We start from the raw sequence: 22682 nt of genomic DNA on the forward strand, positions 1-22682 counted from the left end.
ATTTCGGGAATATAAGCGATGGCCCGTTGTGATAGGAGTGGGGGGGCTTAAGGTAGTTAAAGGTGTGTGTGTGCATGTGTGTGTGTGTGTGCATGTGTGTGTGTGTGGTGGGGGGGTTCAGTTATCCTCACCCTGTAAAGCTAGCATTAGCAGCTGCTTCCTAGCAAACGTGTGATTTAACACCATGGGAAGGAAAGTGCTGGCGTGTGTGTGTGTGTATGTGTGTGTGTGTGTGTGTGTGTGTGTGTGTGTGTATGTGTGTGTGTGTTTGTGTGTGTATGTGTGCGTGCGCGTCTCTCCCCTGTCGAAGTGTCTGTCGGTTTTGGCCTGGTGCTTGTTATGAAGAAAGGGATCTGTGTGTGTGTGTGTGTGTGTGTGTGTGTGTGTGTCTTCCTCCAGCTGTGTTTTGATCCGCTCTCGTTGCGGAGCTGCAGATGTTTTTTTTTTTGTTTGTTTGACGAACATGAGAAAGAAAAAGTTTCATGTTTATCAGTCTGGACGGCAGAGAGAGCAGCCGCCTCTGTCTGGCTGCCTGTTTGTTTGTTTGTTTGTTTGTTTGTTTGTTTGTTTGTTTGTTTGTTTGCTTGTTTTAAAGGGGCTGTTTGCAGCATTTTAAGCATCACTACCTCATAATCAAATTAATATCGTGATAAGATGGCGGCTTCTCTCTGCCTAGTTGTCACAATTTTCCCAGACTTTGGATTTCAGTTTGGACGGAGGTGGAAATATTGTTTTGATCATGTTTGTGTGTTTTTCAAAGAGTCGAGAGCAAAACAATTAAAAACACGTTTCCTGCATTCAGGCCGACATTTCAAACTGCCGTAATTCAACATCGACATAAAGAAGGGATGGTTTCTCTGGAAGTGATTTTTTCCACCGGCCGTCCTCCATCTGCCAGAAGCTTCCAGAAACTCTGAAAGCCTGAGCTCCGTTCGCTCCGGAGGAACAGCGCCCTCTTCCTGTTTTGTGCCGTAAAGCAACACAGCAGATTTCCGTCGCCCTTCCAAAGGAAAACTTGTTAATCACAGAAAATATAGCAGAAGAGACATTATCTGTTGATTAACGACAAAAAGCACATCATCAGCGTATCGCTATTTCGACGCTTATTTCCAGTGTGGCCTCTGCCCTATTCTCTAGATTTCACTTATTTTCCAGTTAAAATCCAGAATTTTTCCGTGACTGTTCCATGACAACACGTCAAATTCTCATGAGTCTATTAATTTTTTCTTTTACAACAAGAAAAATAAAACTTCATAGCAACCGTCAAGTCGAGGCTCTGATTGGCCGGTTTACTAGAACGACACAGGAGCGGATTTCAAGGGAATAAAAACTTCCTGATTGTTCTTCCCTTTTTTTTCCCACGTTCTGGCTTAACTTGTCAAGATGACAATCATTATTTAAAAAAAAAAAAATCTAATACTTTCCGTAAAATTTTAAAGATATTTCATCATTTTCCTTAACATTTCCAAGCCTGAAAAAAAAAAAAACACATTTCCCAATTCCATGACTTTTCCAGGATTTGAATCGGCGTAGAAACCCCGTCAGCAGTGTTTGGTCACTGAAATACAAAACTAAATATCTGAGTGATGTCGGTTCAGTGTGAATGTGATTTGTTGTTGTTGTTGTTGTTGTTGTTTTTTGATATTAGTTTGTGAAAATGTTGGTCTCAGTTGCTGTGGCTGATCTGGGTCGTGTCGGGTCTTCACCAGTCAGCAGCACCGGAGACACTGAAGCCCCAGTTTAGCCCAGAATACCTTCCTTTTCCTCTCTCTCTCTCTCTCTCTCTCTCTCTCTCTCTCTCTCTCTGTGTGTGTGTGTGTGTGTGTGTGTTCCCAGGCGTGGGGAAACGTCCATGAGTCATTTTGGTGCATCTGCAGAGAGAAGCCTCACACTGATGCTGACTGGTTGATTCCTGTCTGATCTCCTCTGCCTCTCCTTTTAGTTTCATTTTTCTAGTCAGTTCGTTTTCCTTTCCTTTTCTTTTTTCTTTTCTTTTCTTTTCTTTTCTTTTCTTCCGTCCACCCTGCTGTTTCTTTCTGATCCAGCTCGCGTCCTAATGTGGGATACTGGGACAAAACCAGTTCAAATGAACGTACCAGTTTGTCCTCCACTGCTCCCGGTGTGGAGACTCGTCTTTCCTCTTCCTGCTTCCGCTGTGATGCTGGCAGGGATTCTGCGTTTTTGCTCAAGGACACTTAGGCAGGGCAGCTGTGGGTCAGAATCCCAGTCACCTCCCCATATTTGCAAACCGTAAAACTTCAATTAAAACCCAATTAAGCCTGGAGTCCCTTTTATCAGGCGGGTGTGGCTGCATGGTTTGACCGATACATACTGGTCCCTAATAGAAGCTGTTGAACCGCCGCCTGTTGGCAAACTAAACGGAGCAGGGGGCGGGGCTTCTGCTGCTCGCCACCCTGAGACAGCGTCAGCTCACCGGCTAAGAGTGATTTATTAAGAGTTTATAATTCCTTAATCTGAATCCAAATGAGCTCAGATTATATAATTATTCCTGCAGGTATCGCTGTTTTATTGTTATTTCCCCGTTTGAATTGGTAAGTAGATCCGGTAGGTCTGCAGGAAACATCTGCATAATATCCCTACGCCAGGAAGAAACAAGCTGACACTTAAACAAATAATTGTAATTACGCCAAAAAGTGGGTACTGGGGTTTGCTGTCCAGAATATTCTTACAGAATATCACTTGTCTCTCAGAATATTACCCCCCTCAGCCAAGGCCATGATTTTTCTTCTTCCTACAATGACGCTGTCGTATGAAGCAGAGGTTGCAGCAAAATGTTTGATTTTAAATGTTTTAATATTTATTTTAATGCAGCCTATGACAGCGATTGGTCTGTTCTGATCAATAAAATACTTTGTGAAGTTACTGCATTTTTTATTCGGGGTTATTTTTTGAAGAATGCTCAATTTAAACTCTTGCTTAACATTTCAAAGAAGTGTGAACCCATCATCATATCATATCCCTGTAAAGATATTTGGCATAAACGTCGAGGTATGAAACTTTGTCCAAATCGTGCAGCCCGTCTCTTGTGCAGACCACCGGCAGGTTTGTGGTCTCGTTTATTTAATTCGTGTTTTTTTCTTCTTTCCTTCTTTCTTTCTTTTTTCTGTGTTGTTTTGGCGATGGGCTGCAGCCTCAGGCGTCCCGGTGGCTCCGCCGGCCGAAGCTCAGCGTCCAGCCAAGGACAGTTGTCGCGTGTCATCCCTCTTTCCTGCCTCCTTCCATTGTACTCGGCCCCATAAAGCAGAAACACCATAAAAATAACCTCCTTCATCCCCCCCCGTCTGCATCCATTTTACAGTCTAATGGGAAGTCCAGGTCCCGCTCCCCGCTTCCCTTCTCTGTCCGGTTTCCCGTCTTTCGGGCGGCTTCAAAGGAGGAGTGCAGCGCCTCGTTTCCACAGGATGTCCAGCGCCGAGGAAGACAGAAGGGCCTGTCAGTAATCTGTCACCGGCCGCCTGTTTACATAGCTGGACTCACTTAGAGGAAGGCCGGGTCGGCTCGGGGGAGCGAGGCTCGAACCGGCCCGGCTGCAGATCCGTCCCATCCGTCCTGAGTTTGGAGCGGGGCGGCGTGTTCCCTGAGGCAGAGTGTGGAGGAGGAGGAGGAAGGAGGAAGGATGAGTCTCCTGACCAATATTAGTCCAGAGTAAATAACACACTCCCTGCCATGATGCAATACTTCCGCTGGTCCGGACACTCCTCGGTGAGCGGGGGGAGATTTGGACGGACTTGAGGAATTTGTCCACCGGGAACTGGGGAGCTGTTGTGTAATTCTTGTGTGCGAGCGCTGATAGATATCAAAATTAAAAATTAAACGTATCGCAGTGTATCCTGCAGTGTGACGGTGTGTGTCACGGGGCAGGAAAACGACCTGTGGTGTCGTTTTATTCGTCATGTCCTCAGCATTTCGTAACCAAAGCGAGTTCTGTGGCTCGGACCTGAACGCCCCGCAGGCCCACGGGGTTCTGTGTGTATTGACTCTGGCATGACGAGATACACACATCCCTGTTTGTCTGTTGCAGCGCAGCCTGAGGGCAGTTTCTACTAGCAATCGGTCAATATTGATTTTACAGAGCTGACAGACCCGTTAGTAATCTGGGACGCTGATAACTCATATTCAGGGCTGATATTCATTTCTACTAAATCTGAAAAAAATTGCAGTGTCAAAATTTACAGAGATAGAAATGCAAACACAAGCCTTGCTGTGAATTAGGAAATATTTAATAATAATAATTAAAAAAAAAAAAAATCATAAAATTTAAAAAAGAAAATTGACACAAAAAAAATCACTTGAAATTTTGGGGGGAAAAAATATTTTGATTGTTACTCAAATGAGATATTTAAATGACCACTCAGTGCTTCTGGGTTGGCATCATGTTTCTTGTGTTGAAGTGCTTGTGAAAGGTGTCTGAAGCCTTTTATAAGCTTTTAAATAAAACTGAATAAATCCCGTCAAACTGGAACAGAAATTGTAACCCGGCTGCTGATAAGGCAAGTCAGGGCAAAGCGGCGTTTCTGTCTTTCTGACAAACTGAATTAAATACAAATCCAGTGAAAAAGGGAAATGAAAACTGTAAAAATATTATCGGAAACATTGCCCCGCCCACTCGCTTTCGCATCACTGTCTCTCAGACGGAGAGGCGGAGTCTGAGTGGTTTTCAAATCGCCCGTCATGTAAATCAAAATTACGATTCATCAGCTCAGATAATCATTCAGGACCAATAAACGTTTGAACTCTAATTTTTATCACTACCACTCCTTCCCGGCGGTGGATACAGAACTGAAATGTCTGTCTGTCTGTGAGCAAGAAATCCCAAAAAGTTCTGAACGGATTTACGTGAAACTTGGTAGAAAGCTCGGTCCTGAGCCGAGGAACATTTGCATAAATTTTCACACCAAACGGACAAAAACTACGTCGAGGAAACTGGACCGTGACGGTGTTGCGTTCACCCGACATCATGTGGAAGAGCCATAGACTCCAATGTTAAAACTCTGCTATAAAAATATTATTTCTTACTTATGTAACAAAAAAATATGTAAGAAATAGTCCTGCTGCACCACTGCTGTGTAAAATAAATAATACTACAAACCAACAAAATATATATTGAGTGAAACGACACAGAGGTCACAATTTCAAAGCCCTTCTTAACCCTCCTGTTCTGTTCAAATTTACTAACATCGTTCATGTTTAATGTTTATGCAGTTTAAATATCCACAACATTATTATAACTACAATTATTACCAAAGTTTATGTGTCAGGTACTTTATGTTTCTTTGTTGACGACCTAAATAGCCCTTTAAATAAAACATAACCCCCACCCGCACTTATACATCCAGTATTACTATTACGCCACTATGGAAAAATATGCAAATAATAAAATCTCACTGATTGACCTAAAATTGGAAAGAAATATTAATTTTTGGTGTTTTAATGGCTTTATATTATATCTAAGTACAGATTTTTGTTATTTATAACCGATGCGTTACAAAGTGTGTACAGGATATTGAAAACATATCATCATGTGAGTTTCATGTTTCATAATAATAAAATAATAATACATTTTATTTGTAATGCACTTTACATTTAAAACAAATCTCAAAGTGCTACAATTTCAAAAGTAATACCCGGTAGTGCCCATTAAATTAGGAAAAGTCATTAAATGTCATTAAATTTTGTTTTTTTGCACATTGTTTTTTGCACATTGGGTACTTAGATCTTTAGATCTTGAGTGTCATCTTTTATTCTTTATTTTTTATTTATTTAATCTTGTAATCTGTGGATACTGCTGAAAACTGTGAATTTCCTTCGGGATGAATAAAGTATCTATCTATCTATCTATCTATCTATCTATCTATCTATCTCTAAATATGAAGCAAAAAAACATTGAATGGGGTTAAATTGACCCCAAACATAATAGGAGGGTGAAAAGACTTCAAATGCATTTAAATGTGAAGGTTTCCATGAAGTGAATAAAATGAACGGAGGTGAGCGGCTGCCGACGTAAGAGCCGGTGTTTATGGTGTGTGTGGTGTTTATATCTGCTCAGCCACGAAGAGGAAAAGACGCTGAAGGATTTGGAAACGAACAGGAACGAGCGTTTTTCTGCTTTTGGTGTAAAAACCCGACGGCAGGTTATTTGTGATTTTAGTTTGGCTGAAGCTGAGGCTCGTCCTCTGGCTGGATATTGGTGTTATCTTCCAGAGACTTTGGGTTGTGTTTGGGGCCGCGGTGCGTTGTGGGATACAAGTCGGCTCACAAAGCAAGAAGAAGCCCCCCACATGAAAGCGGCGTCCCGTCTCGGCCCCCCGGGATGACGCAAGCCCACCGCACGCTCGGCGCTCGCGGGGCCGCGGGGCTGGGATTCATTTAACACAGCCGCCATAAAAACACAGAGAGACTTCAGAGCTGCTTTACGGCGCTTTTGTTCTCGCCTAATTGCATACAGAAGTTTGGAGGGAGGAGGAGGGGGGGTTGAACCATGAAGCCACAGCCCAGCGTTACCGCGGTGACGCTCAGGTGGGCTCACAGAGAAACTGGGATCGTCCAGCAGGAAGGAATCTTTCAAATATCTCCAGGGAGCAACATCCTGCTGCACGTTCATATCAACCTGGACTTTAAATTCTCTGAGGCAAAACTGACTTTAGCTGCAGCTTTAAGATCAACATGTTCCTGCTGCTGTGCGTCTTTGCAGCTTCACTTCATATCATTATGGGATGTGGCTAACAAATGAACAAATGTGAACGGTCATCCTGCAGATCAGACATCAGCTGGACGCTGCAGAGTTTCTCACAGAGCTCAGAGTCAGATCTGTGTTTCTGTTCGACGCCTTTCTTCCACAAACTGGGCTCCAGGTGTGTGTGTGTGTGTGTGTGTGTGTGTGTGTGTGTGTGTGTGTGTGTGTTCTCATGCCTGCTCCTCTCCCCCCCTGCAGAACGCCACCGACAGCTCCTCTAACTCGTCCCAGAAGAAGGAGCCGTCCATGCAGATGCTGGCTCCGCCCAACTTCTGTGAGCCCCGCCGGCACCACTGCATCCTGGGACATTTGTACGACCAGCACCGGCCCTCCGACCACTACTTCCTGGACCAGGTGGGGGCAGTCAGCAGGGGGGTGTAGGGGTCATGACATTTGGGCAAATTCACTGGATTTCTTCAAAAAAAGGAGGAAAAAAGCACAGCATTAGAAAAAAAAAAGGCAGGAAACAAAATTACAAGAAATTATTCAATTTTTTAATTACATGAAAACTGTTTTTATAATTATTACAATTCTTTTTATATGATGATTTATTTAATAATATATATTATTTAATATTACGATAGGCTATATAAAGTCAGATCAGAGATAAAGGATCAAGGTCAGATTTCTTGTGTTTCAGTGCAAATTTTCTTCATTTCTTTCAAAAACACGGAAAAAAGGTAAAGAGCAAATTACCAAGAAATGACCTGAAAGTGAATGAATGAATCTGTAACAAGTTACCAGAAGATGACCATAAAATGATTAGAAATCAAATGAATAAATATATAAAATAAAATAAAATAACTTAATAAGTAAAACAATATAAAATTAAATAAATTACAAAAAACGAATCCCCCAAAAATCCCTGAAATTGACCTGAAAACTTGTAAAACTAAAGAAGAGGAAAAAAACAGTTAATATTTTGGCATGATGTTGTTAATTTGTCCCCTGGTTGTGTGCTGTTGGCTCGGCAGGCGGTGCCCATGTTCCCGCGGCACGTCAGCTTCCAGGTGGAGGAGGAGGAGATCGTGCGCATCAACCCCCGCGAGCGCACCTGGCTGACGGCCTACGGGGACTACCGGGACGCCAACGCCACGCGCGACAAGCTCATCCAGCCCGGCGACCCCGACGCCTACGTGCACTTCGCCAAGAGCGAGCCGCCCAAACCCGACTACACGTACCCGTACCCGCTGGGCTGCGACGGCCAGCACGGCTGCGACGGCAAGCCGGGCTGCCTGGAGCGCGTGGCGGCCGGCCACCGGGCGGCGGTGACGGCCCAGCCGTGCGCCCTGCAGCCCAAAGGCAAGCGGCGGAAGGAGGACGGCGAGCGCTCGCGCTGCGTCTACTGTCAGGACACGTTCAACCACGAGGAGAACGGGCGGGGCCGCTGCCAGGAGGCGCCGGACCCCATCCAGACCTGCATCCGGCGGGTCAGCTTCATGTGGTGCGCGGACAGCCTGCTGTACCACTGCATGTCGGACCCCGAGGGCGACTACTCGGACCCGTGCTCCTGCGACACGAGCGACGAGCGCTTCTGCCTCCGCTGGACGGCGCTGGTGGGCCTGTCGCTGCTGGCGCCCTGCATGTGCTGCTACGCCCCCCTCAGGGCGTGCTACCGCTGCGGGGTGGCCTGCCACTGCTGCGGCGGCAAACACAAAGCCGTGGGCTGAACGGGCCCCGCCCCCCCCCCGCACAGACAGCAAAGACTCATGGGAAAAGGAGCCCGGGAGAGGGTGGCCACTTTTTGTCGTCGTTTTCTTTTTGGGGTTTGTTTGGTCCCTCGGACGCGCCGGCGGGGGGACAGGACTCGTCCCGTTTGGAGCTCCGTGTCGACAGAAAGTTTTTTCTTTTTGGTTTATTTGATTTATTTTACGCCACCCGGCGGCTTCCAGCTCCCTCAAAGACTCAACGATGAATAGTCATTTCTATATAAATATATAAATATATATATAAATATATATATATAAACAGGTACTTTATATTTTTACACTCATGTGTTTTAAAGGCTTGAATATGTGGTTTTTTCTTAGCGTTGTGTGGGTCAGTATGAGCGTTGTTGTGTTTTACCGGAGGAGCTCCGCCTCGCCGCCTCGCTGCACGCCGTCTCACCACGGCGTCACTCTGAGGATCAAACCTGACTTTCATCTCAGCAGCGGGGTGAGATCATTTCGCTCGCAACCGACTCAGATGGACCTGTTTTTTATTTTTTGCATCAGGTGGCGCAGTCTGGAGAATCTCGTCACACCAAATTTGCTTTTGAAGTGAAAAGCGAGCAGAGTTTTCTCACTCCGTCGGCCTTTTCTCTGCTCTGATCAAAGTCTCGTTTTGGCGGTCGACGCGTGGCGACGCGTGGCGACGCGTGGCGACGCGTGGCGACACGTGGCTACGCGTGGCGACACGGTGGATGTTGTGCAGCGAGCCGGCGGCGCCGCGAGCCCGGTGTTCAGCAGAGGCACTTAAACTGGTCTGAGATCAGGTCGGCTCCGTCCCAGCGACTGAACACACAAACCAGCCGTCCGGAGCAGCGCGGCGGCGTCCGGCCTCCGCGGCGTTATTCCAGGAATTCAGCGTTTCAAAGTCGATCTGCCCTCCAAAATCCAAGCATGTGTTTCACCCGGGCCCGTCCCGGTCAGATTATTCCAGGATTATCATCTCTAGAGAATCTGAGATAAACTGTCAAAGAACAACGCGCAAAAATGTCCCGCAGTTTTGTGTTTGAGTCTGTTGATGATGGCAGATTATTATGAACAAAGCACCACAAGTGTGTTTTATTATTAATATATATATATTTTTTAAAGTAATCTGGCTGTTTTGTGACGTCGTTCTTCCTGGAATAACTCCCTGCGTCCTGACCCGCTGGTTTGTGTTTCCTGGTTTTGTGGTTGAGATGAAGAAGAGCGCCAGACCTTTCAAATTAAAATACAAAAAAAATAAAAATAAAAAAATAAAAATAAATAAATAAAGATGTTAAGAGGAACAAAACCCGACCCGAGCTACTAGAGAACACTGCTTTAGATACTTTGGCTTCAAGTGTGTGTGTGTGTGTGTGTGTGTGTGTGTGTGTGTTTGAAAAGGACAAGATTTGTGTATTTGTCAGTGTGCACAAGGAGTGACTGTCCATGGGCTGGGTATCACAAAAAAAAAAAAAAAAAAATCCTTTATTTTTTTGGTGTGCGTGTCAATTTCCGGCAGCAAATTTCCCTGAAAACACTGAACTCAACACATGATTCTCTTACACAGGAGTTTATTAATTCTCCAGTGTTTTGGTGGGAAAATGAGTTTAGTTTGACCTGATTCTTTAAGCAAATACAAACGGCCTGTACACCACAGAGAAATGAGAGGAATCTTAAAAATAAAAAAAGGTTGAATCAGGTATTAAAAAAGAGCATCCTGGTAGAACGGGTGTTGAATCGGCCCAAACTCAGAGAAGATTTCATAAAGGTTGTGAAACAAGCACAAAATCTCAAAATGTGGCTAAGTTGCTCTGTGCTTTAAGAGTTTTCCACCATGAACTTTTCATTTTCAGCTTTTTTTTCTTCTTCATGCCTGATCCAAACCCTTAAACACGAACCTTCAACCAAACTTTCACCCCAAACTGAGCCCGACCCCAGCCGAAGTTCTCTCACCGTCCTAAATTTGATCGTTACGCATTTCCAACCTGAAAACGTCCCGTCCAGATCTCGCTGTTGTCACGTAAATCCGTCCGTGGTGGAGGAACGTCACCTTCACGTTAGATTTAATTAGTTAACTGATTCATTTTGTCGGCTGCAGGTTGACACTTCCAGCATTCAGTCGTCCAAAATCTGGGATTTGCAAGAAACGCCAACAGGAAAGTCGGTCCAACACAAAGTCTAATTAGTTAAATTTAATCTGATTCCCGTTCCGGTATTCTTTTTCTGTTACAGGCTTTTATTTTGAAGATCCATGGTGTAACATGCCCATAACCGAAAAAAAAAAAAAAAATAGCTGGTGTTCGTGAAAAATAAAGTACCTAAACAAGAATTACCACTGGATGCTGGTTTAGGTATTATGTCAATTTTCATGTCCAAGTTATTTTTAGATTGAATGTTGCGAGCAAACTGCACATCGCTTTAAGAAAGAAGATTACAACATCCGTAGCTTTCATAATAAATGACATGCAAAAGAAAAATAACTATAACAACGGTTTAATTCACTTCTAAATCTCAACAGTGTGAATGTTCAACACAGTCAGATCGAGCTCTGGCAGCAAAAACATCATAAGGAAGTTTTAGTTTCTCAGTGATTAGCATTGTGTTGGCAAATATCTAAAATATCGAAATTTTAAAAAGGTGATGATGGATATATGTTAATCTCTGGAACAAAAAGTAGTGCCGCTCATGGATATCTGTTCAGCTGCTCGATTTTTGACCCCACACCAAATTGCAGAGGAGGAGGAGGAGGACAAAGGCTCCTCTGGCCTGTCCAGGTGGATGTTCTGTCCACGCAACGCCGTCTACGCTGCTTTAGTGTTTGTTTGTTTGTTTGTTTGTTTGTTTTTCAGTGTTTTCATGCTGAGGCTGGCGTTCAGGGCCATCGCTTCGAATTTCTGCTCTGTTGTTGAATCAGGGAGAAGGGCAGTAGATCTTTTCCACAGCAGCCATTTTTACACAGAATAGCAGGGTAACCAGGTGAGATCAACGTCATAAATTAAGGTTCTGCTCCTTAGACCGAACCGGAGTGGAACCTTGAAGGAATATTCCAGTGTTTTGGGTAAAATCCCCTTTTCCCGACTCCCCCAGACTGTCATTAGCCTAGCTACAGTGCATCATGAATATTTCAAATACATGTCTTTAAAAACAAAAACAAAAACAAAACAAAACAAAAAAAGAGTCATGTTAGGAGAACACACGATCCGCTGTTTAAATAACCACGTTTAAGTTCCTGTCAGGTTTATTTTTGCACATTGACAGATTAGCTTATGCTAAGCTAACAGGAAATGCAACCCACTGGAACTGAGCCGCTGGACATCCAGAGGAGAAAATGGTGTCCAACACCTGGTCTCAGTCTGGGGAAGTCAGGAAAAAAGGTTATTTTTCCCAAAATGTTGGAGTATTCCTTTAAAGAGTGAATAAATCACAAATGGCAGAAGAGTTCTGCTGCACTGCCCTCCAAAGGCTCAAACTTTCAGGTGTGTTGCACCTCTGGCCACACCCACCCAGTGATGTCACAGCAATGTCATAGCCAATGACACCTGAAAGGAGGATTTCTCATCAGGTGTCAGTGGTGAGCTCCTCCCTGTGGATTTGAAAGTGTGTATATACGTTTTAAATATGTTTTAATTAGCCCGTAACACCAGTGTTTACCCTGCTATTGCATTTCAAAATGGCCGCTGTAGAAAAGGCTAATTGCTAATTGCTGTTTCAAGCGAATGAAGCCAAGAAGGATTTCTCAGAGAAACAGTCTTCTGGCTCCTCACAGCAAACTTTATACTACATAAGAACTAAAAGTGTTTTTTAGGAAACTGCTCTTTGGTCCTGTTTTTAATCTGAGCCCGGCTGGTCGCATCTCGCGAGACGTTGCAGGAAACGTAAAACGATGCTCCATGACAAAAACAAGGCAGCAGGCACATGAAAGAGAGAGCGAGGTCAAACTAAAACCCAGTGCTGCTCGCTCGCTCGCTGAGGCTTTGCTAACAGCTGCTAACGTGTCAGCAGAAGATGGGCGGGGCGGCGCCGGGCGGCGTTTAGCTGGAGGCTGTTTTCAGCGTGGATCCTGCTCTCCTCTCCATCGGAACAGTAAACACCATCAGCACCGACCCAAACCTCATCAGCCTCATCGGTCCAGACCTTCTTCATCCTGCTGAAGCTCACACTGAGACCAGACGTGTGTGTGTGTGTGTGTGTGTTTCATTTCCAGTTTTCACTTCAGTCCATCAAGACGGCTGCAGGAGAATCTGAATCGCCGGCCTCTTTATCAGAATGATGAGACAGGAAAGACGGGATGTCAGGTCAAAGGAAACTCTGATAACTGATTCATTTTTCTAAACATTTAAAACAGTTTCATGACTAAAGACATGAAACAGCCGAGGCTTAAACTGGCCACCGTCCTGTCAGGGTTTTCCCCAGGATGTTGTGGTACTGGCAAAGCTCAGTCACTGTCTTATTAAAAAAAAAAAAAAAAGAAAGAAAGAAAAACCCTCATGACAGATTCAATCCAATCCAATCCACTTTATTTATATAGCACAATTTTAACAAACACAAGGTTTTCCAAAGTGCTGCACAGCAAGATAAAACACCACAAGATAACACAATAGAAGCAGAATAAAAAGGTAAAAAACACAGTAGGATAACACGATAAAATAAGATAAGATCAATTAAAACAAAATAAAGTAAAACAATAATAGTAATAATAATAATAATAATAATAAAACAAAATAGGATAGAATAAATAAAATATATAAAAATATTAAAATAAAATAATAAGATAAAATAAAATAAAATAATAATACAATGATCATTCACTTTGTCAGTTTCCAGCGGTGTGGTCCCATACGGTGATTAAGTTTTTTTAAAAATTGATTGTTATGATGGACAAGGATGGAAAATAGAGTCCAGCTCAAAAACGGCAGAGTTAATGTTGCAAACAGCCGTGTGTCCGTGTGTGTGAGGCTCATTTCCAACAGGACCTGTTTTGGGGGGGGCCTGTCCTCTTCGTCCAGGCAGGATAAAGGATCTCAGTCATTTCCTTCAAATTTGCCAGGATGTGAAGCAGCACCATGATCTCTAATTTTAAACCTGGGTTATTTTCACTCTCACCAACAATCCCTCCTCCTTTGCAAGAAAATAAAAAAAAAAAAAAAACATCTTCATTGTGTGTGGCACTGAGGTTTACAGCGAGCTGCCGTACCGAACCGTTTTAATGCGTCTCCAAGATGTGATGCTAATTGTTTATTAACTGCTTTAGGAAATCCAAAAAAAAAAAAAAAAAAATGTCCTGCGCGGCGTCTCCACCTGCGTGACCCTGCAGGCTCCAGCTGCACACGTGGCAGATTGACCCGGGATTAAAAAACCTGAAAGTCACAGGTCATCCCTCAGAAACCCTAATCCTGCTGGACGAGGGCGATCAGATCAGAGCCATCGCATGGTGGGGCTGCATCATATGGACAAAACATCATTAGTGCCAAATATCTCGATAGCGATACGACATACAATATGACTAGGGGTTCAAATTTATTTGAAATTTTAATTTATTCTAAACAACTGAGAAAATTAAGCATTCCTCAAAAAACGTCAAAACAACACCAAACAGACGTAGAAATAAAATTACTTAACTTACTTAAGTAACTGCAACTTAAGTATTTTATTGATTAGAACAGACCAATCACTGTCTTAAATGTGACATCATCCATATCGTTTCCTTTTGAGATATTAATGTTGCACATGTTCATATACAGATAATGATATAATTACAATACATTGTTCAAAGAGAGGTGCAACAGGATGCATGCAGGTGTTTGCAACCTGGGAGCCATGAGGTGTGTCTGTCCCGGGACGGGGGCTGACACGGCACTTACAAAAACCTGAGTGTGTGTTTGTTTGAACCTGCGTGTGGTGGCGGAGGGGCGGGGCTAACCACATCACAGCAGCTCAGATACCTGGAGGTATTGTGGGTTGTTCTCCTCACGACACACACCTGGATTTGGAGTCATTTGTGCTGAAAGTCGACCCGGCCTCATGCTGATGCTGCCCTGCCGCCTCACACCACGCCGGGGGAATCTGAGGCTTTATCTTCTCGGACTGAAGCACAAAAATAAAACAGAAACCCATACAAACAGCATACAAGTCGCGGTGAATTTTAAATTTTGCTGTTTACCAGCCAGAGGCGCTTTATGAAGCATTTTCACCATCATTATGTCATTATTACAATAACTGTGACACCTCGGTGTGATCACTGTGAGCACACAAGAGCATCATGGGTACGACGCTCAGCCTCTCTCTCCCAGCAGTGGTGTTGTCACTGTTTCCCCACATTAAAACTACATCTCCCATCAGCCCCGGCGCTCCCTGCCCCCACCCCTCCTCCCTGAAGTGGATCAAAATGATAGAAATAAGTTTTCAATCAGCCTCTCACGCATGGGCGCAAATTTAGGGGGGCTCAGGAGGGACAAGTCCCCCCCCAATATTTATAAAAGATAAATTTGCCCCCCCAAAAAATATCATGAGATACAAACCCCTCACTAATACAGGTAATATAACAATACAGAGTGGCAAAACACTTCATAATTATTTTCCAAAAAAGCCTTACACCCCTATGCTTGGACCATACCATTTTTACTTTGGCACCCCTCTTGACCCCCTGACCCCCCGCTAAATGTGCCCCCCCCCCCCCGATGTCTAAGGGAAATTTGCACCGCTGCTTTCATTCCTTCCAGCCTCTGCCAGACCCTCTGAGCGCTTCAGGACGAACAGCGCCCTCTTCCTGTTTTGTGCCGTAAAGCAGCACAGCACATTTCCTGACTGAAGCCCAACTCGGACGGGATCCGTTTTCAGGACGACGTCTGAAAAGTAATAAATATGACAGGACGTCGTTAATGAGTTTTGCGAGTTCGGAAGGGATAAAGCGTTTCCATAACAACAGACGGGCACATCGACTCCGCTTTAGCTACGCTTTGTCGGCAAACTAAAACTATTCTGTGCGTCTTACGTAGTTTCCGCTGGTTTACCCAAAATTTCAAAGTTTACCCGATAATTCACAAAACAATCAGCACATTTCATAGATAGGCTGTTCAGCCATGTTCCCCATGCAGATAATGATCCTAAAAGCTTAAGCTGCCGAAGGTGCCGCCCCTCTGACAACTGAAATGTTTGTTGATGGCCTTGATTTTCGTACAGTTGGATGATAATTTTGACGTGGACTCGGGCTGAAAAGACCTTCCACCAGAGCCTCCTCCTTTATCAGACGAGCCCAAACAAATAATAAAACTGCAAACTGAATGAATATTACAGTACCTGAGGTTATTTTGACAGAGAAGTTCGCAGGAGGTAAAAGACACAGAGACGTTTACTGTCGCAGGAGAAAGCCGTTTACTGAGAGAGGGAGTTCGGATGGGACTAAAATAGCTGAGATGCTCCGGTAATCATGACGACTATGACTTTAACCCGCCTCCCCCGGTAAAACGAACCCTGTCCGAGCAGCGTTGAATCCCAGCTGCTGCTCAGCAGACGCCGCTGGAGTCTAACGGCGAAGCCTTCAGGGAGAGGAAACGGTGATCCACGTCCGCCGGCTGCCCTGAGACAGGAAAACAGAGTGCAGTGCAGTGTTTTGTCCACCGGGGGCAGCACTGAGCTAAACAGAGCAGAATATGTGTTAGTCAGTGGGGCTAAATGCTATGAACTAATCAGTCCATTGGATTCCAGATATTGATCAGTAAGTGGACTGTTCCTGTCAGTATTTCTGCTGCAGACAGGATTATAAACTGAAATTATAATCCACGGCTGTAAAATGATGTGAGTTTGAGCAGATTTCCACTGGCATTGAGGCTCTGTGCTGCTGACCGGCTGCAGAACCACAGGAGAACCAATCATCTGCTTCCTAAATGTTCCACATTTCCTTCATCTGAGCTCAGAGAAATGTGGATCTTCTTCATTTCTGTTTCACCATCATTTAGAGAGCTGATTGGTCTGGAAAAATCCCACTGACCTCTGTTCATTTAACTGTGTTTGGGCTCTACGTCGCCCCCTGGAGGTGGAGGTGCAGACTCTCGCCCGGTGACAGCCTTGTTTGTTTACGGTATCAATACTAACGTTCAGAGTGGAAGCAGTGATGATTTATTGATGTTAAAACGCTTCACGTGGCTCCTGTTCGTAAAAACACGAGCGGCGGCCGTGACCTGGCCTTTTCTCCTCCTCTTCCTCCCAGCTCCTCCTCTTCCTGTCCTCCGCCATGTCTCTTGACACTCCCGGTTTTATTTTTCTATCCGTGGTGAAGGAGCGTGAAGCGAAAGCGGTGTGTGTCTGCTGGGCGCGGCGTCTCGCTCTGCGTCCACTTCAACTATTAAAGGAAAGTGCCTGAAGCCTCCTCTCAATTTTGTCCTGATGTATATTTCAGAAAATAATAACTATGTAAAAAAAAAAAAAAAAAAAAAAAGTGAAAGGTTGAATTCATTGGTTTGTCTTTTTTTTTTTATATTATTCACATTTTTACCTCTGTAAAAAGGCAGAATATATATATATATGTATCAAGTGTATGATGTACATTTTCAGTTCTATTTTTTTATTGTTTCTAATATGATGGACGCAGATCTCTGCAAAACGGGAAACAAAAAGATGAGACGTGTATAATTGCCAATACATCATATGGAAACTAATGAACACGTGGCCTGGATAGTAAACTTTTCACTGTGTGTGTGTGTGTGTGTGTGTGTGTGTGTGTGTGTTTGTGCACGGTCAGCGTCAATTTAAAGGGAAAATTCATGCAGTTCAAAAACAGCTTTTAGCGACGTACGCTGCATTTCCGTCCACATCCAGTGGTTGGGTGTCCGTTTCTTCTGGCCAATCACAGAGAAGGTGACATCACGTCCAGATGTTTCAGGATCTAAAACATCAGCGGTAAACATCAGGTCTTGGTGTCAGTCCCTCACAATCGAAGAGCGAGGCTGTTGAGACCGTCGATCTGGCGTTGGACGTTGTCCTCTGTCCGGACGGCGAGCAGAGCCCTGATGTCCTCGTCTGACCAGGACGGCCGCTCGTCCTCCATTTTTCCTCTCTCTGTTATGTTTCTGCCACAAAGCGAGCTGCTGCGCTGACATCTGGACTGATCAGCTGCACCGTTGCCCCGCCCACAGCCAGGTAAGCCCCGCCCACCAGCCTTAGCTCCGCCTCAGAGCTGGGTTGGCCCTCAGCAGCTGGAAACTGGGCGGGACAGGCCCACCGAGGAGCAGCAGAGACCGGAGGAGACCCAGCCGGCCTCGGCAACGCTGCGTTTGCAGACACAGCAGAAAGTCGGTTAATCGGTGTTGCCAATTTGCGACACTGGATTTAGTGAGTCTGCAGACCGCTCGGCGACTTAATTCCACAAAAATGACCAGCGACAAAACTTTTGGGAGAGTATCTGTGTTCAAAAATTTAATAAACTTTAGCGACAGAGTGATGTGAGTCCCGGCACGCTAACCAGGGTCCCGTCCTCTGAGAGCGGACACACTACGTATGTGCTATTGATTTAATAGCACATATCAGTGTAACGTTTATTATAGCCGATCACAAATGATGACTTTGTTCTCATTTTTTAATACGATGTAAATCTGTGAGTTGGATGACATCATTTTGCGACTTGTAGTGACTTTTGAGACAGCCAATCGCGACTGTCCTTGCACAGGAGTTGGCAACCCTGGCCTCAGTAGAGTAGATTCAAAGAGGAGGTAGCTTTAGAGCAGGAGGTGGAACCATAGACTTCAATTAAAGTAGAACAGACTTTCCTATTCAAATCAACACAGCAGGTGGTCGCTATTAATGGTTATTTACCACTTTCTGCAAGTTAATAGTAGTTAATATTACCATCAGCCATCAGAGAGGCGTTGAATCATTTTTAATTCACTTTAGCAGCAGCAGCAGATGATGATTTTAATTAATTTAGCGCGTTAACTTCCTCCTCCAAACTGTTCCGCCGACACAGCGACACCAGCTGCTGCCGCGCCGAGGTCAACCAAAGGCCCGGTTCCATGGTGATGATGGTGTACTGTTGTCATGGCAACAGATGAGGTCCGAAAGCCGAGGCCTCCTGTTGGTCAGTCTGACCTCAGCGGGCAGTGGGAAGCTGGGAAGGGTGCGAGCTGAAGGTGTGGTACGCTCAGCTGTGACCCCAGGTGACCCCAGGTGACCCCTGGCGACCCCTGGCGAGCATCGTGCCGCCGTCGCCTCCTGCTGGCTCTCACGCTGCGCTTCAGTAAACACACCAAACCTCCCACCAACATCATAAGCCAGCAGAGTAACAACAGTTTGCACCGTGTCACATAACGATCCAGTTAACAAACTACATTTCCTGCAAACGTAATAAAAAGTCCCTACCGTTAATGTAAGGTGATTTTTCCTATTAATGTAGAAATGATCACATTAATTGTGGGTCCAGCTCAGTGCACGCAATTACTCTTTTCAGACAAACAACAAGTGGATGAGCGTAGGCAGTACTTCAATTAATCTGTGATCGGAAATCTGTATTATGACCAGTGTTGGGACCAATTACTCACAAAACTAATAAGTTACAATTACTAATTACTTCTGTAAAAAAGTAATTTTGATTACTACTCAATTACTGCTGCAGAAGAGTAATTCAATTACTGGGGAAAGTAATTTTTATGATTACTTTTTCTTTTCTTAAATCCTCTTATTAATGCACATATTTTTGCGTTGCTGTTGCAGTGTGGACATTGCTGTCAAATTTCATCCATCATTGTCAGTGTTGGCCACGTTACTTTGAAAAAGTAATGCATTATAGTTTAAAGTAGTGATGTCAGTTAGTCAGGATGGGGAATTGAACCCCCGGTCTTCTGTACGACAGGCGGCGAAACTATCCGCTCTGCCGTCGGAGAACACATATGCTTCTTGTAATTTGTGCTCAGTCATTCTTCATGCATGTTGATAAGTTACGAAAAACTGCAAAGTCCGACCGGTTTGAAAATTGACACACCGCTTTTTCTCCACAAGACGCACATTTTTCGAACAGGATAGTAAAATAATAACAATAAGTATTAGTAGTAAGTAACGGCAAGTAACGGCGCATTTTATTGTCAGTAACGGTAACGGCGTTACAACGGGGGAAACAGTAATTTCTTTGATTACTCGTTACTGATAAAAGTAACGCCGTTAGTAACGCCGTTACTTTGTAACGCCGTTACTCCCATCACTGATTATGACAGTAAAGAATATGGCAAAAGACACCACATATGCACTACTCACAAAAAGTTAGGGATATTTGGCTTTCGGGTGAAATTTCAGCATGAAGCTAAAATGCATTCTAACCTTTACAGGTGAACTTAATGTGACCTTCTGTAAACTTTTGAATGCACATGTCCAACTGTTCAGTGTTTCAGTACTTTTTGCACAAGTTGCTGTTCTCTAACAAGGAGCTTAACGGCAAAATTCACATCAGGTGTTTGATGCTCCAGCTCATCGAGGTCGTATCATTAGGGAACGGCTGCTGGAGACTGGGGTACCTCAGATGGAGTGGCCTGCACTTTCTCAGACCTGAATCCCATAGAAAACCTATGGGATCAGCTGAGTCGCCGTGTAGAGGCTCGGAGCTCTGTACCCCAGAACCTCAATGTCCTGAGGGCCGCCCTTCAAGAAGAGTGGGATGCCATGCCTCAGCAGACAATAAGTCGACTTGTGAACAGCATGAGACGTCGTTGTCAAGCTGTAATTGATGCTCAAGGGCACATGACAAGTTATTGACACTGACATTTTTTGTTGTGGTATATCCACCACTGTTGTTGGCTTTTGTTTCAAGAAATTGTTTGAGATGAGGAAATCACCAGTGTATGCTTCTACTTAAATGCCCTACTTTCATGATATGATATCACTGTAGCGTGAACATTTTATATTTTCCATAAATTTCACCCAAAAGCAAAATATCCCTAACTTTTTGTGAGTAGTGTATTTGTTTTCTTTAAAAAGCCTGATGGGAATAATTGAGTGTAAGGCTTTCAGCACTCTTAGTCACAATTTAAATTCTTTTCAATGATCACCAAACTCCTCTTTCATGCAAATCTGGGACTGGTTGTGTTTAATTTGGATTGTTATTTACATTATCAGTTCAGTTATTACCTTTTTGAAAACTGAAATATTCTCCTAACCCATGAAATTATTATAGTAACAGGAAAAAACATATCCCATTAATGGTAGGTGCTTTTTACTACGTTTGCAGGAACGTTATGACATTAACTGGATTATTATGTGACATTAATGTGTCTTTGTTTTGGTGGGCCGTGGTTACAGACGGTCGTAACGCTGCAGAGCTCCAGTGGATTTTTTTTTTGTTTTTTGTTTTTCCCAAAGCACAGAACATCCCGGAAAGTGAAGTTTTGGACGGCAGAGGTCTCACAGCCGGCCAAGTGATCACTGACTCGGTGGTATTGATCAACAGCCCCATCAACGCCTGCACATTTATTTTGGACGGTTTATGTGCAGGAAAAAAAAACTTGACTTTTCGCCCCGTTAAAGAAATCACCAGCGGCCGAGCGGCCCCGGGCCCCGGCTTCCAGGGGCTTTACCCAGACTGGGCGCGGCCCCTGCAGCCTGAGAGCACAGAGGGGTGTGTGTCAGTGTGTGAGTGTGTGTGTGTGTGTGTGTGTGTGTGTGTGTGTGGTGTGGGCGTGCTGCAGTGTTTGTGTAGCGTTTCCTGAGTACAGGGAACACTGCAGGACTCGCATCAGGATGTTATTGTGCACACAAGACAACAGAGACAGACAGACGCAGTTTCCCACACTGCCAGGGGGCAAGGACAGGTTGTCTGTGTGTGTGTGTGTGTGTGTGTGTGTGTGTGTGTGTGTGTGTGTGTGTGTGTGTGCTGAAAGGAAAGAGGGGAGAGGCAATTGTCTTCCACAGCTCCTTGTTTGTTATCATCAAACTGTCTGGTCGCCCCTGGTAACAAACATGGCGGCTTGGCGCCTCAGCAGCTGCCTCGGGGGCGCACCTGCAGGTCACATGACCAGCCCCCCCCCCTGCTCATGAACAGGTGAGTCCATCTGGTGAGGACGAGGCCAGCGTCAGTCCCTTCATTCTTCCTGCACAGTATTTTTTTAGATTCTGTTCAGCGGCTGGGATCCGTTGTGTTGTGATTGACAGCTGGGAGCGTCAGGAGGTCCCTGATTGGCTGAAAGTTGCATCACATCACAAGATAACATGTTCCTTACCTGAGGAGACAGAAGGGGGCGCTAGATATTCAGCTCGGCTCCAGCTAAGACTCTTACATCTCACCTGAGAGCAGGGAGTTAAAAACAAGCGCCCCCAAAACCTCTGATCTGTCTTTTCCACCAACAACAACACCAAAAAATAAATAAATAAATAAATGAATAAATAAAAATTTAAAAAAAACAAACAAAAAAAACAGTTCCCTTCTGGTTTACACACCAAACTTTGAACCATTTTTTCCATTTCCACCACATATTAAAATAATAATAATAAACTGTATTTGTATGGCACTTTTCAAAACATATTTACAAACGTAACAAGTTAAAATGGTGCACGCCGTCACGATGAGAGCGATGGAAACATAAAAAAGTAAATATATAATAAAATGTGGAACACAGGAGCTGATGAAACAAAGCGCACAATGAAGTCAAACAGTAACAATTAATACAAGTCATGCAGTAAACAGCAGGCAGGTGAGGGGGCGGAGTCACCGTGACAACAGTGTTTACCTCTTTCATGCCACGCCCACCATCGATGATGTAACCGTTCGTCTCCAGAAAAGGGTCGGTCCGCACCTTCAGGACAAGAGTCTTTTTGGTGGAAAAGGCGAACGTGAGCTTTGAGGAACTCGTTTAGTTTTAATGAGCAAATGTTAGGTGATTATACTGAAGCAAAACAGTCATGTTAGTAAAATAACACACACTCACACACACACACACACACACACACACACACACGCACACATTTTCACAACTGGGCTCCGTTTCACGAAGCAGGTTCAACAAACTCCGAGTCTGACCCTGAACTCTGAGTGGATCGACTCTGAGAGAGGAAACTCTGAGTTTTGGGTTCCAGAATAGCTGATCTGAGTCAGTTTGATCAACTCGGAGTAGTTTCACCTGGAAGCGTCAATGGAGCCCCGATTTGACGAGTCACCATGGCAACGGGGAAGCGTCGGGCTGCGTTTTTCACCCCAGTTGAATTGGAAATCGAAATCGAATTGGAGTTTGAACTATTAATTTATTTCATTTAGGTGCAATCCCGCGGGGGAGAAGCGCACTTGG

At 44.4% G+C, this 22682-nt stretch overlaps 1 protein-coding gene and 1 long non-coding RNA gene across 2 annotated transcripts in view; both read left to right on the plus strand.

The window, feature by feature from the left end:
• spred2a (sprouty related EVH1 domain containing 2a) overlaps positions 1-9779 on the plus strand; it is a 35807-nt gene extending 26028 nt beyond the window's left edge. The window contains exons 5-6 of the mRNA XM_030064400.1: positions 6953-7108; positions 7729-9779. Of these exons, the coding sequence (XP_029920260.1) occupies positions 6953-7108; positions 7729-8424 (852 nt within the window). The 3' untranslated portion in view covers positions 8425-9779. The remainder of the gene's footprint in view (positions 1-6952; positions 7109-7728) is intronic.
• Positions 1-17371, plus strand: part of LOC115368554 (uncharacterized) — a 67581-nt gene extending 50210 nt beyond the window's left edge. The window contains exon 5 of the long non-coding RNA XR_003929049.1: positions 17306-17371. This is a non-coding gene — a long non-coding RNA (uncharacterized LOC115368554). The remainder of the gene's footprint in view (positions 1-17305) is intronic.
• The last annotated feature ends 5311 nt before the right edge of the window (positions 17372-22682 follow it).

The sequence above is a fragment of the Myripristis murdjan genome, chromosome 1 (genome assembly GCF_902150065.1).
Source record: "Myripristis murdjan chromosome 1, fMyrMur1.1, whole genome shotgun sequence".
NCBI lineage: Eukaryota > Metazoa > Chordata > Actinopteri > Holocentriformes > Holocentridae > Myripristis > Myripristis murdjan.